The following is a 13,783-nucleotide window of genomic DNA, read 5'->3' as shown; positions in this document are numbered from 1 at the left end:
AATATAGCACTTTTTTCGCATAGCTTTTGAATAGAGTCCTAATATATTCATTCAAAATCATATAATCAAACCACTTGCACCATCAATAAATCCATCTCTTTTTAAGACTGATTCATTAGACATGACGTTATTGATGTTATTGATGTCAATTTCAATAGGTTCATCTATATTATCTATTGATGCCCACATCCCAATACCTGTATGGGGTTAAATTTATAAGCATTTTGCTTCCGCGTGAGCAATCTTGAATTGCAATAAGCAATACAAGTCACCAAAAAAAAAAATTTGAAGTAAAACATTAGAGACGAGGATAAGTATTGCACTTTGCAAATAAAGTATTACAAACTTTAAAGAATACCAAATACAAGTATATCCATCGAAAACTTGTAAGAATCAAGGACAATGCAAATATATCTAAAGTACTATATTAAAAACTTAAACTTAAGGTAAAATGTGTAATGCTCTCAATAGGAAAAAAAATTAGCGAACTAAAATAATTTGATAGGACAAAATGAGAAGAGAAGAGGGAAAATTTCGAGATGATATGAGATAAAGATTCACATGTCCACAACTTGCAGAGGAAGAAACCTTAAAAGATTTATTGATATTTTAAAAAAATCATACTTTTATTTATAAGAATAGTAACTTATATAAACCCTAACTAGGAAAATAAAATATATATTTTTTATTTTTTTAAACTATTTTTCATAATTTTTATTTTAAAATAAAATATTATTCATTGAAGAACAACATTTCTGGACAAAGAAGTGTCACACTCCAAAAAATAAAACACATCCAAAAAAAAGGATATACCACTAGACATTATTACATGTTTCTAAAAGCGTCCACATACATATCCGTGTCCATCAAGTACCGACACATGGTCAGACCCTTGGACACAAGTCCATGTTTCATAGTTAGCAAATTGCCGTATATCAATCAATTTATAGGTGGCGGTGAAAAGTGGAATGAAGTAAAACCCTACCGAGTTGTAGGCATGCCTGCCATCACCATTTGTCCATTTGAGGGGATGACAAGGATACTTCTGACAATAAGTCCCCTATGAACATATGGATGATAGAGTGAAATCCTCTAGGCATATTTGGATGGGCTATTTTTTTTCGTTCTTTCACGGCAATATAGTAGTGCACCAAACCATAAAAGATGTTTATGTGAGAGGACATCCTTTTTAGAAGATCCAATATTTTGCGTTCTCTATTCTAATCGGAACAGTATCAAATCCATACTTTCTTAACTAAAATGAGCAGATTATTTTACTTATTTAGAGAACAAGCCTTGAGAAAATCCAACTTGTTACAATTGGAATATAATTAGGTCCTACTAGATTCCGGTAGACCTAATATACGTATCTCGACTGGGGAGGAAGTCATCCTCACCCCCTTTGTTGGAAAACACGCTCTGAATTTGTAAGCTACCACCAATAAATATGGTATATAATGAGACCATTTTGGTACAAGGTGGTCATAAATAATCTTGATTATTGGGATAAGTACTTGATCTATATGATGGTTTTGATAGCTTTTAATTGTAATGCAAGCCTAATAATATTTTAATTTTTTGTTTTTGCAAACCATTGAAATACTAAGGTGCCCATGTAACGTAGACATATTCAAAAATCTGACCAGATGTTGACACTTGGTAGACACAAACACAAGTGCCAACACTTCTAAAACACATATAACACTCTTAGTCTAATGGTGCATCCCTTTTGTGGACACCAATCCTTTTTGAGATGTAGTTTTTTTTTTGTTTAAAAACGTCATTCTCCAATGAATAATATTTTATTTTATTTTAAAAATTTTAAAAAATCGTTTGAAGTAAAAATAAAAAATACTTCTATTTTCTTAGCTGGACGTTACATAAAATCATTATTCCTATAAATAAAAATATGTTTTTATTTCAAACACTAAAAAACCTTCAAAGGTTTCTCGTTCTCCGAATCCCAATTTCTCCCTCTGCATGTTGTGGGCCCACATATTTAGATTTTCATCTTACCTCTCCTGCAAAGTTTTCATGTTCCCTTCTCATTTTGCCATGTAAGATCTTTTTAATTGACTAAAAGCCAGTTTGGATGTCAAATAAAAAAACCTTCATATTGAAAAAAATTGTAAGTTTTCAACCTTAATTGAGAAAACTAATGATCTTTTTTTATTATTCTGTTGGATTGTTTGGACGGTGTGTGAAAATACAAGATTATATATATATGGAGTTTGCGTTCTACCCTTCCAACACTGTCACTATGTTGCCATTCCAAAAGGTTTTCATAGAGGGATCCCTCCCATCACGTTCTACCCTTCCAGCCTTTCTCTCTCTAAACCCTCATGTAACTTAGCTCTCTCTCTCTAACAATGGGCTCTGTTTCCCTTACGATAGGGGATGGCACTGCTAGATTCAGAGCCACCACCATCCTCAACGCCATAATGCTCTTCTCTCTCCTCCTTACCTACCTGTTAGCTCTCTACAACTTCTCCTTCCCTGCTAATCAAACCCCTTCTCTCTCTGCCGCCCACCACCAGAAGAATTTCTCGCTCATCTCTCGTCAAGTGTCTCTCTTCCTCTCTGAAATTAACTCCGCTCAGCACAAGCTGGCTCAGATGCAGAAGAAGCTCATTGGGTTTGCAACCCTATATCTCTCCGCTCCTGGTTTGCCCTCTGAGATCAAGCTTTACATGGAAGCTCAACCTTGGCCTTTAGGTAAGGACTCGAGAATGGGGATCACAGAGATGGTTTCAGCAGTTGGACATGCCTGTGTAAACTCCATTGATCTTCTCTCAGTACATGAATTATAAGCCAGGCCACCAATGCCCAGATGATCGGGATCTTGCTCAAAAGCTCATGCTTAGAAGCTGCGAGCCACTACAAAGAAGGAGATGCTTTTAGGGAACCAAGATGCTCTTGCTCAAAGTGTTGATATATTCTCAAAAGTTCTGCAGACCCACGCCGCAGCCTTAATTCCTCTTCTTCTTCATACTCTTCTTCTTCTTGATGAAGTTGTTGGTTGTGGCGAGAATTGAGAGATCGAGGGCCATGGCCATCAGGTGTAGAGAGAACGGGGTTTCGCAGAGGAAGTTTGGGGCCATGGCCATTGGGTGTAGAGAGAGAAGGATTTCACAGAGGAAGTTTGGGGCGATGGGAGAGAGGACGTTTGGGGCCATTGGGTGTAGAGAGCGAAGGGCTTCGCAAAGGAAGTTTGGGCCGATGGGAGAGAGGAAGTTTGGGGCCATGGCCATTGGGTGCAGAGAGAGAAAGGTTTCGCAGGGAGGAGAGGAAAGAGCATGAGACTTAGAGAGAGAGAGAGAGGCGTGAAACGCAACTCAAGCTAAAATAATTCAAGTCTTAAGTTGAATTTTTTTGGATGACATTTTTTACCTTAGTACTAGATTTTTTTTTCTTTCAATCTAAAAATCTGGCAAAAGTGTGCAGATGTCCAAACGGTCAAAATCCATTTCAAAAGATTTTTGGATTGCAATCCAAAAATATTCCAATTTTAGGTACATCCAAACCGGCCCTAAATCTTTTGCCATTGACAACATGACATTCAACCTCAATTTTTAAACCTAGTACCTTAAATTATTTTACTTGCATTATCCTAGCATTTGAGTTTTACATATTTTGGATGTTCGTACTTGTATTTGATTGTCTTTGTAGTTTATAGTACTTTTGCTTATGCGCATTGTAATCATACAGCTTTAATAAAAGTGGGCTATGGATCCCTTGTTGTGCTTGTGTGGGTGGTGTGTGTGTGCGCTAGTACTCGGTGCGCATAGGAAAGGCTGAACTTGATCCTTAGCAGTCTAGCTAAAAATTAAGGGCACACGATGCTAAGCAAACATTTGACCCCATAACGGTTGGTATCAGAGCCTTAGGCTGATACCAACTTCTCTTAATCCAAGGATCACACCTCCCTTTCACATAGGAGTATAGTGTTAAAACTTGGAGCACTGGGAGTAGACGCTAATAGCCTCAAAGTAGCATAGGTGCACTAGGTGCGTGAGGCTAGGTGGTGCATGATGCTGGTTGGGTGGTGCATCTTGCTGCTCGAGTGTTGTGTCAAGGGGGTTTGACTCAAAAAGGTAGCTATGAAAGCACTCTAGCCATACTCAGCTCGTAACTCAAAAAGGTAGCTATGAAAGCACTCTAGCCAAGTGCCGTTCCTCGACTCGTGCTGAACAGCACATTACATATAAGCATGGGCATGAGACTACGAGGAACAAATTATCCCAACTCAATCAGAGATTGTGGCAAAGAGCACGGTCTATGCTTTTAAATCCTCGAGCGCCATTCTGAGAGGGCTTCCCGAGGAGACCAAGCTATGGAGCAGTTGGAGGAGATATGGTTTCTTGCAATGTCGTTAAGAAAAGCAAGAAGACAACCAATAACCTGGTCATAAGCCATATTGCGAAAGTCAACACCCACCATCAGCGCGCACGGCCCTGAGCTGCACAAACAAATCGCCAAAAGTTTGTAGCTTCCATGCATTTGCCAGAATAAAGGGCAATGGGTCCCTCCTCTCCAGTCGAGGACATTAGCCCAGAGCCCAGCGCCTCATCTCCAGTTATCACTAATCCTTTGTAGAGCCTAGAGATGGCCCTCAATCGACTTCATAACTTGTTGGAGGTGCTCGTGTATTAGCACCAGGTCTCTGATGTCTAAAGCAAATGCTGTTCAGACCTACCTTAGCAGGATGAACATGAAAACTACCCTGAATTTGGTTGTTGGCAATCCCACAACATTCCGGGAACTCCTGGAAAGGGTTGTGGTCATCATAGAAGGGCTCCTTTGCTACTTTTGCCTATAAAGTGCAGTACTCTAAGTTTTAGTAGTAATTTTTTTATAGCTTGTATTTGTTCATAGCAATCTAAGATGGTTTATGAAGAGGCAAAATTCGTATAAATGCAATCCATACGGATATTCTTATGTAAATAAAGACAATATAGATGGACCTACTGAAATTGACATCGAGAACATGATATTTGAACCAATCTTAGAAAAGATAAATCTATTGAGGGTACCAATGATAATTATCATATGACTTTGGATGAATACTTAAGGACCATGTTCAATAGTTATATAAAAATAGTACTATATTTTGAATAATAATTAGCTAATAGTTTTTAGCAAACGTTATTGTGATGCAACCTTGGATTTAACTATAAGAAACTTTTGATGAATAAAATTTTGATTCATGAAGTAATATATTTTATACTATTAACTTAATTTAATTTTTTTAGGCTTTACTATTGTTATGACATACGAATTGTTGTACATGTAAATATAGATGTGAACTACAAATAAATCTCAATATATATATATATATATATATATATATAGATGCAAATGTATATATGTAAGCACCCGTACATTAAACGAATGTGTTATCTAGATGACATTTTTTTGAGGTCAGGGTTTCTGGAACTCATATCTATGTCACAAGTAGACACATCTGTTTCTATGTAACATAGCAGGGTGCACACTTTTTAGGCATGCACCTTTGGAAAATATTTGATGAAACCAATCATAATACCCTCTACAAGGTACATAGTTATTATGAAGATTGGGGCCAATAATTTTCACGCGTATTAACAGTTTCAAAGAAAAATAATTTCCATGTGTTTCACCCTTCTAACTACATGGTTGTGCACTTGTGCTACATATGATTTGGTTTTTTAAGCGTTTACCTCTTTTTTCTTCCTTTTTTCCCCCCTTATGTCTAATTTATCACCACTTTGGATCTTTAAGATCCAAGATCATAAAGTGATTTTATGACTTTGTATCTTGAAGATTCGAAATGAGGCCCCCATATAGCCCTTCATGCCTCTTATCTTTTTTGTTTTGTCAATTTTCCAACTTAGAATTTTTGAGATCCAAAATCACCTATCTTCGGATCTTGAAGATCATAAGTTAATATATGATTTTAGATCTTGAAGATTCTATGTCATGAATATGGGACATGACTTCGGATCCAAGTGACTTTGGATCGGTGGCAAAATGGGGCATACCTTTAGATCCTCAATATCCGAAGACATAAAATGGTTTAATAATATGTATATTGAATATCCAAGTAGTGGCAATTTTGGGGAAAAAACCCAAAGAAAAAAGGGTGCATGCAAAAAAAATAGAAACCAGGGGGATTTCTTAATAAGGGCAATTGCAGGGATATATGTGGAAATTTCTCTTCATTTTTAATCTTAAATTGCTAAAAGAACAATAACTGTTACTACTGCACGATTCCATGTATACCAAAGTATAATAAATATTACTTAGTGGATTCTAACATGAAGTATTGTCCAGAAACAATAAAAAATACAGGGGAAATATTATTATAAATTCAAGTGCGGCTATAATGCCACCACCGTTGATGGAAAAAAATGGCTGTTTTTTTTGGTTGTATTAAAATTTTGATACAAGTTATAAGGAAACTGAACTTACATGTTGACTTGCATAAAAAGTGGAGACCATTCCTTGTCAATGGAGTGCGATAGACATTGCAAAGGATAAGACCAACCATCCAATAAAAAAGTATCCCACCAGCTTTGTTGGTCCTGTATCTTCGGGTTCCTGCAAGCACCAGATTTTCCTCAGTGCAAGATTACAGATAACATTATCAAGCAGTCACAAACACAAACACATATTACCTGATAACATGCAGTACAGACAGCTAGAGAGAGAGAGATTTCTGGTAAACCTTCAATGTAACCAGAGTGCTCACAGAGATTAAACAAAAAGGCATACATCATAAGGGAAAGCAGCATAAATATCCAGTTCATAGGACACATTAAGGGTGGAGAGAGAGAGAGAAAAGAAGAAACAGAGAGAGATAGATCTTCAACATAAGTAACCTTCATTTAGTAAACCTTCGATGTAAGCAGATGGTGCTGACAAAGATAAAAAAGGCATATTCTATAAAGAAAAGCAGCATAAAAAACTAACAGCTATTAGAACACATAAGGTGTGTGTGTGTGCGTGAGTGAGTGAGAGAAAGATAGAGAGTCATCAGTGCTGTTACTTTTTTAGTAAACAGTGAGAAGCGAGCGCGGCCAACAAAAAAAGGCATAGTCCATAAAGGAAATCATCATCGTAAGTGACCTTTCTTTTTGGTAAATATTCAACATAACAGGAGAGAGCTAACAGAGAAAAAAAAAAGCATGATTCATAAAGGGAAAGCAGCATAACTCACAATTCTAATGCATAAAATAATGAAAAAGGGAACTAAATCTTGTGAAGGCAACTATATGCTGAAGCTGCAGTCATGGAATATACGATCAGCAAAGAACAAAGAAGGCAGCAATAAATTGTACTCCTGGGCTTAGTGAAAGGTAACATCAAATAGGTAGGGGATATTTGGGATGTAATGGAATGCAAAACACGAGTACCGGGAGTCTAAGTGATGTTAATTGGATTACAAGTCTGCAACAAGATTCTAGTGTTTGCATATGCAAAAAGCAGCATCAACGACTAGTGACCAATAAAACTTACCCTGGTTATAATATGAATATTCACTCTAAAATGCACAGCCTATGAAAGCTTACATGGAAAAATGAGGTCTAGAGAGAGAAAAATGAGTGCATAACAGTACAAGATGAGGCTTAACTCTTTTGTCTCTCTGAAGCCTTCAATGGGTAGGGTGCTAAACAGAGGCAAAGAAGAATGCTAGCACATTGACAAAGTAGGACTGGGAAACATGTTGAGATTGTACATTCCAAAAAACGCAAGGGGGTGTATAGATAGACTAATGAAATACAAACAATTGGTAGGAAAAATCTGGTGAGATTTTTTTTCTTTTTGAGGGTTACGAAATACAGTAGGATAAAGATAGTATAATATAAACACCCTGAAGAAGAAAGAGAGGAAGGGAGTCAAGTACCCCACATGCCAAGGAAAAGAGAGGACAAATTCTTACGACAAAATGTCCATGCACTCCCACAATGAGGGGATAATCCACACCTAACAAAGATGGACAATAAATAAATAAATGAGAGAGAGAGAGAGGGGGGGGGGAGGAGGGAAAAATGAAAAAGAATACAAGAATTAGGGTGGGAACCATTTATTTTCAGTTACGCTCAATTAATGTAATGAGGATATGAAACATAGTTCAGGTAAAAGCAGAATGAAAAGTATGGTGCTTAAAGGCCCTACCTTCAACCAATAAGATTCTCGTCAGCATCCAATTCTTGTCCAAAAAATAAAAAGTGAATTGGAAAATTCCAATATCTCTGACACAACGATTGTATGTGGCTTTTCTTAATTGATGGTGTAAAAATAGATAAGAGAACATATGCAATTTGATTGTCTTGCTATACTTAATGTACATTAACACGAGCGTTGGTGCCTAACAGGGTCAACGGTGTCTCGTATTTGATCTAAAAACATGATACAGTTAAACATAATGTTTTTAAGTTTTTTAGTACATAATATAATTTTCCATTCTATACTGCAAAACAAGTAATGGATGGGGAAGTGGTAAAGTTAAGAGTACGGTATATGCCAAAATGTCTTAAGGTCGAACCTTGCACCAAGCACCTCCACAATATTTAGTTGCTATATACATAGCCAGGTTTTGTTAAGTGTTGGAGGTAACTAAGCAAATGAACTGCACTGACAACTAAAAAAATGACTAACGTACTAGAACAACAATCAGCCTATAACCAACTTATGGAAACCACAATTAACAAATCCCACAGTACACAACACAACTGTAAAAAATAGAAGTATAGCCTTCTGGTGCCATAGAACCATACATGATTTCATAGTTAAAAAATTACAGTTGATTTCATATCAGAAAACTGCTCAAAGATGTTCCCCCTGGCCTCAAAAGAAACAAATGATGCTTAGGAAAACAAGCCTACAGCGATAGGGGATATACAGTGTATGACTGCCCTGAATTGTCATAGACAATTATAATACCTAATATATTGATTTTGAAAAAATAATCATTCTGCATGACTGTTTTTGTGGATTATATATCATACTGAAAAAATGCAAGGTCCAGTGAATTAATCTGATTAAGTGAATTGGACAGTGCAAACAGGGAAGGCAGAAATAAGATGCTTCTTGTATTGGAAAACACATGGCCCACACCAACCTTCTTTTTCAATGGAGAGATTCAAAGCATAAAGTAATGCAAGCATGTGTTTCATTAACTAAGACATGGATCTCATGAGAAATGGCATGTAGCACTATGACATGAATCTCATGATAAATGCCCTCTAGCGACCTTACCTTTGGTGGTGGAGGAATGTTGGAGGCTTGGGTTATGTCAACCTCAAAAGGCCAGACATATCGACCTGGGTTTTCACTCCTTGCCAAACTCCAATCATACAACCTCCTTTCTTCTTCAGATGATAGAATTGCATAAGACTCCTGAAAATGTAACGAACATTTGAATGCCTATCATCATGTATCCAACTAGTTACTACATTAAAACCTTTTTCTTCAGGAGCATTCTCCTTTTCTTTTTCTTTTTCTTTTTTTTTCTTTTTTTTTCTTTTTTTCCTTTTTTACTTTTTGTAGTTAACCTTAGACTACAATAATCCCAAATCTTATGAAACTTAAATATCCAAGAGGAAGACAGTACAAAAAGAGTACATAGAGAGTTTAACCTTCAATAGTTCCAACTCTTTATCTGTTTCCTCTTCATCCAATCCTTGACTCCTTAGATCTTCACATTTCTCTTTGTATGCAACAGTGACCTGATTAATGCATGCGCTCATTTCAGATTTACCTGATAGATTTCGTAAACTGAATCCACAAATGTCATGCTTATTCAAGAAGAGAAAATACAAAATGAAGATTATAGTGGATCAAACAATCAAGCGTTGCCACAAAGATTGGCTAAACCACAATAATCTATATAGCATTACTGCTAACAGTTTGAACTGTAAGGGGAACAAACAATTAATGTCAAATCAAAAAAGGTCTTAGACAATGTGAAAAAAAACTTGCCTTAGGAATTGAACTTATCCCCTGCCCAAGCCATGTAACTTGGACAAGTCATTTACAAGCCAAAAAGGGTTCAAATTTTGAAAAATAATGCAACAAAATTGTTAAAAATAAAAAAATAAGTAAAAAACAAAGCACGTGATAGAAAACTAAAGCACATGATAGGAAAAACTCACAGATCATCACCAAAAATATCAAAGTTATATATACATATATTTCTACATTGATTTGGGGCACACACACACACACACATACACAAACACACCAAAGATATAATATTATATATATATATATAGTAATGATACTATGAGACCCTCCCACACCCATGTGAGTAAGACCCCAAAGGATCACCATTAAATTTTGACACTGATCTCTAAAAAAGTTATCAATAAACCCATTCACCCAAGTCCTACACCCATCTCATAACTTTTCTAGAGATCTGTGTCAAAATTTAATGGTGATCCTTTGGGGTCCTACTCACGTGCGTGTGGGAGGGTCTCATAATGTCATTACTCATATATATATATCATAAAATATTTAATATTTTTTATATGTCCGAATTTGTACCCATGGCACACTTTGCCAAGGTGCCGAATCCCAGTAACTAGGCAGAATTTTAAAATCTTGGTCTTGGTCGATTTTGAAGACCATAAATCTTCAATTTAATCATCATCAAACCAATTTAAGACCATAGCTATTCACTAGTTGCACCACCTTGGTTTTCAAGCACATCGGGCAATGTTCATCTCCAGCCCATATCATCAACTCAGCAGTAAATTTGAGAAAAACACAAGAAACCATTTGATATATATACTCTAGAATTCATGATAGCCATAATTTCTAAGAATTCTTCGAAAGAAAATTCATGATTGGGAAAAGCTGATATATTATCAGTACTTAAAAACAATCTCGGGCCACTTTTGTTTCAAATGCAAGCACCCCTAATTCTTCTTATAAGATCTTACCCGATCATAAGGTGTTCCCCTAGCTATTCCAAGCCGGCCATAATGATCCACATCAGTTATGGCTGCGCTGCATACCAGCAATGCATCAATTAGGTTCTAGAATCTAGATGGCATACCCATCAAAGAAACTACCAGTCAATCCATAATTATCAATAAGCCACAATCCTTACAATTAGGGCAACAATACCCTAATCCATAATTATCAATAAGCTATAATCCTTAAAGGTAGGGTAACAATACCCTAATCCATAATTATCAATAAGCTATAATCCTTACAAGTAGGGCAACTGTACCCTGATTCTTTATAATCGACCAATGGAATCTGATCAACCTATACAATCGTTAAAGATCATTGCTAATAATCAAACCTCACATTCAACTAAATTGCACCCTAATGTTCATGAAGTTAACAGTATTCCTGATAAATCCATGAATAACCAAATCAGTAGAAAATCTGATCAATCTACACATCAACTAAATCCAAATTCTTCGTGATTAATACCTAGAAATGCGACCAATTCATCCATATAACTTACATCCCCACGTTTATATTTTATAGACTAGCACTAATCAATGCCTTATAATCAAAAGCATAAAAGCTAATCAATCCAATATGCATTCTCAATCCATGTTTGTACTTTATAGACTAACAATAATCAATGCACAACAAATAAGCCCTGATAATCAACAGCATAAAAGTGAAACAATCCAATATGCATTTTCAAGTTACAAAATTAATAACAAAATTCAGAAGTCCATTATAAATAAACTATTTTAAATATGCATTGCTCAATCCAAAGCATTCACTGTGAAAAAAATATAAAGAATCCACGAAAGCCATAATTTCCATACCTATTCCTCTAAGAGCCTTCTCAACATTGACTGCTGATATGAGAGATGGAGATTTCCTCGAAGTCTCAGCAGGCGTCTCAGATGTGCTCTCAACTGTAACTTCAGACGAGGATTCAGCTGCACTTTGCACCATAAAACTTCTCTTTGCCGAAAAGGAGTGAATATTTGGCCGGAAATTACAAAGATTGGCCGGAATCTGGTGGGTGCTAGGGCGTAGAATGCAGGGCTTGGTCAGAGAAACCCTTGATAAGGCCATGGCGGCCATGTGTGAAGGGTATGTGAGATTGTGAGGTTTGTGAAACGATAAAAAAAGAGATAGAAGCTCTTTGGTTTTAAAGGCGCTCCAGACTCCAGTTGGGTCTGTCGTTGTAAGTTTACAGTTTTACCCTCGATGTTTGAAGTCCTGCGCCTCTATGGTAAGTTTACAGTTTTACCCTCCAGTTGGGTCTGCCAAACGCACTTTTTGGGGGTAAACTTTTGCATTTGGCACCACCTATTTTATATGGAAAAGCATAACAAAGGCACAACAAAACTCAAAATCAAATAGTTATAATTGTATTTGTGACTAAACTCCCAACCCCACAAAAAATTTCTTGAACTTCAATGATGTACTTCAAGCCATCCAATTTGGCTTCTAATCTTTATAGTATCAATCCTCCTTTTACCTATAAAAATAATATATATACGAGGGTGAGGTCCTAAACAATCAAATGAAGGCATATTTTAAAAAGTTAACTATAAGAGGTTGTTTTGATTTGAAAAATTGTTAATTCAATCATATCAACCTCAATATGTATGGACATAATTAAAAATAAATTTCAAGTATCGAAAATAGTGCATTTTATAATGTATTTTTTAGATCTTCAATTTTTTAGATTTTCAAGTATTCATAGGTATGCTTGATCTACACTATTTTTAATCTTTAAATTTTATAATTGGAGATAAAAATAAAATTTTAGGCTATCATGAAGATTTATCATATTGAAACGTCATATTTCAATACTATTTGAAAGTGCGCCTTACTTTGATTGTTTAGGGCCTCAACCTTATATTATAGAAACCATACCTATTGTACAATTAGGTTATACTTTATTTTTAGGATGGGTTTCTATGAGTCAACCATTCATACTATTCATATGCGGGCCCCCTCTTAGACTATCTTAGAAATAGATTTTTAATCTAAAATTTTAGGGATTGATGATCTAGCTTTATATGATCATGAGTGAAAAATAAAAAATTTATATTTAAATGTTGTTTTTTTGGAACATTTCTACATCATATAAACCTTGTGAGTTTTTTACAATGTCCATTTAAACCGTTGGTGACTTAGCATGCTCTTGCACCTACTGGCTCATGGAGGACTTTTCATTTACTTTATAATCATTTGATGTGAAATTTGACAGTTTGGATATATATCATTGTAGATATATCTTGGTGAATTAAGGTTGTTTTTTTTAAAAAAAAAAATGCATAAAGGGGTAAATTTATAAAATTAATCCTTAGTACATATTTTTATGAATTTTATTGTGAGATATTTATTTTTATTTTTTCTAATTTGCCATTTGTTCGATGTTTCAAACATGAAACCCTCCTCTTTTATTTATTATTTCTTAGTTCTTGACACTTGTGGGGTAGTCTAGTAGATTAGATTCGAATGCCTCATTTCTAGGGTGGTTCTCATAACAACCACATCTGTCTAAGGGCCAAACTGAAAAAATAAAAAAACAAAAGAGGGGCCTCACTAAATATTACTGAAAATATGGACCAAAGGTAATTTAAAAATTCTTACCGTGTATGTAAATTTCCCTTATTGGTTTTATACGAATGAACCAGACATGCTATTTATTAAAATACATATAAGAGATAAATTATTTAATGTTTTTACATACTTTCAGCTTTTCTAACTCAAGACTCTGCTTTTTTATGGGTATTTCGAAAACAATTAAAACATAAGAGTTAAATATTAAAATTATCATTTCATATAGGTAATTTTTTTAAAGACATCC

At 35.4% G+C, this 13,783-nt stretch overlaps 1 protein-coding gene and 1 non-coding gene across 8 annotated transcripts; one reads left to right on the top strand and one right to left on the bottom strand.

Moving 5' to 3' along the window:
- Window positions 1-685: 685 nt before the first annotated feature.
- Window positions 686-5,036, top strand: LOC18439405 (uncharacterized). The gene has a single exon (XR_016053776.1). It is a non-coding gene; the product is annotated as an uncharacterized LOC18439405 (transcript).
- NDHU (Chaperone DnaJ-domain superfamily protein) lies at window positions 4,099-12,099 on the bottom strand. Of its 7 annotated transcripts, XM_020670439.2 has the most exons (7): window positions 11,778-12,098; window positions 10,926-10,987; window positions 9,621-9,710; window positions 9,241-9,381; window positions 7,922-7,965; window positions 6,451-6,579; window positions 4,099-4,813 (listed from the first exon to the last, which is right to left on the bottom strand). In XM_020670439.2, the coding sequence occupies exons 1-7, from the start codon at window positions 12,040-12,042 to the stop codon at window positions 4,804-4,806; spliced, it is 741 nt and encodes a 246-aa protein (XP_020526098.1). In that variant the 5' UTR covers window positions 12,043-12,098; the 3' UTR covers window positions 4,099-4,803. The 7 variants fall into 7 exon arrangements, with proteins under 7 accessions (XP_020526098.1, XP_088720424.1, XP_020526099.1 ...); XM_088864298.1 differs by lacking the exon at window positions 10,926-10,987 and having other exon boundaries at window positions 9,621-9,742; window positions 11,778-12,099; XM_020670440.2 differs by lacking the exon at window positions 7,922-7,965 and having other exon boundaries at window positions 11,778-12,097.
- Between the last annotated feature and the right edge of the window lie 1,684 nt (window positions 12,100-13,783).

The sequence above is a fragment of the Amborella trichopoda genome, chromosome 4 (assembly GCF_054954075.1).
Source record: "Amborella trichopoda isolate Santa Cruz 75 chromosome 4, AtrichopodaSantaCruz75HAP2 v2.0, whole genome shotgun sequence".
Lineage (NCBI taxonomy): Eukaryota > Viridiplantae > Streptophyta > Magnoliopsida > Amborellales > Amborellaceae > Amborella > Amborella trichopoda.
The sequence above is the reverse complement of the archived record's forward strand: the minus strand, read 5'-3'. Positions and strand labels throughout refer to the sequence as shown.

Bases quoted from the DNA above. Each gene is read 5' to 3' on its own strand.
- NDHU (XM_020670439.2), bottom strand. From the start codon at position 12,042: ATGGCCGCCATGGCCTTATCAAGGGTTTCTCTGACCAAGCCCTGCATT. The intron at 7,966-9,240 runs GTAAGGTCGCTA...CATCTTTGTTAG, and splicing joins ACATTCCTCCACCACCAAAG to GTGTGGATTATCCCCTCATT. The intron at 6,580-7,921 runs GTAAGAATTTGT...TGGTGCTTGCAG, and splicing joins GAGTGCATGGACATTTTGTC to GAACCCGAAGATACAGGACC.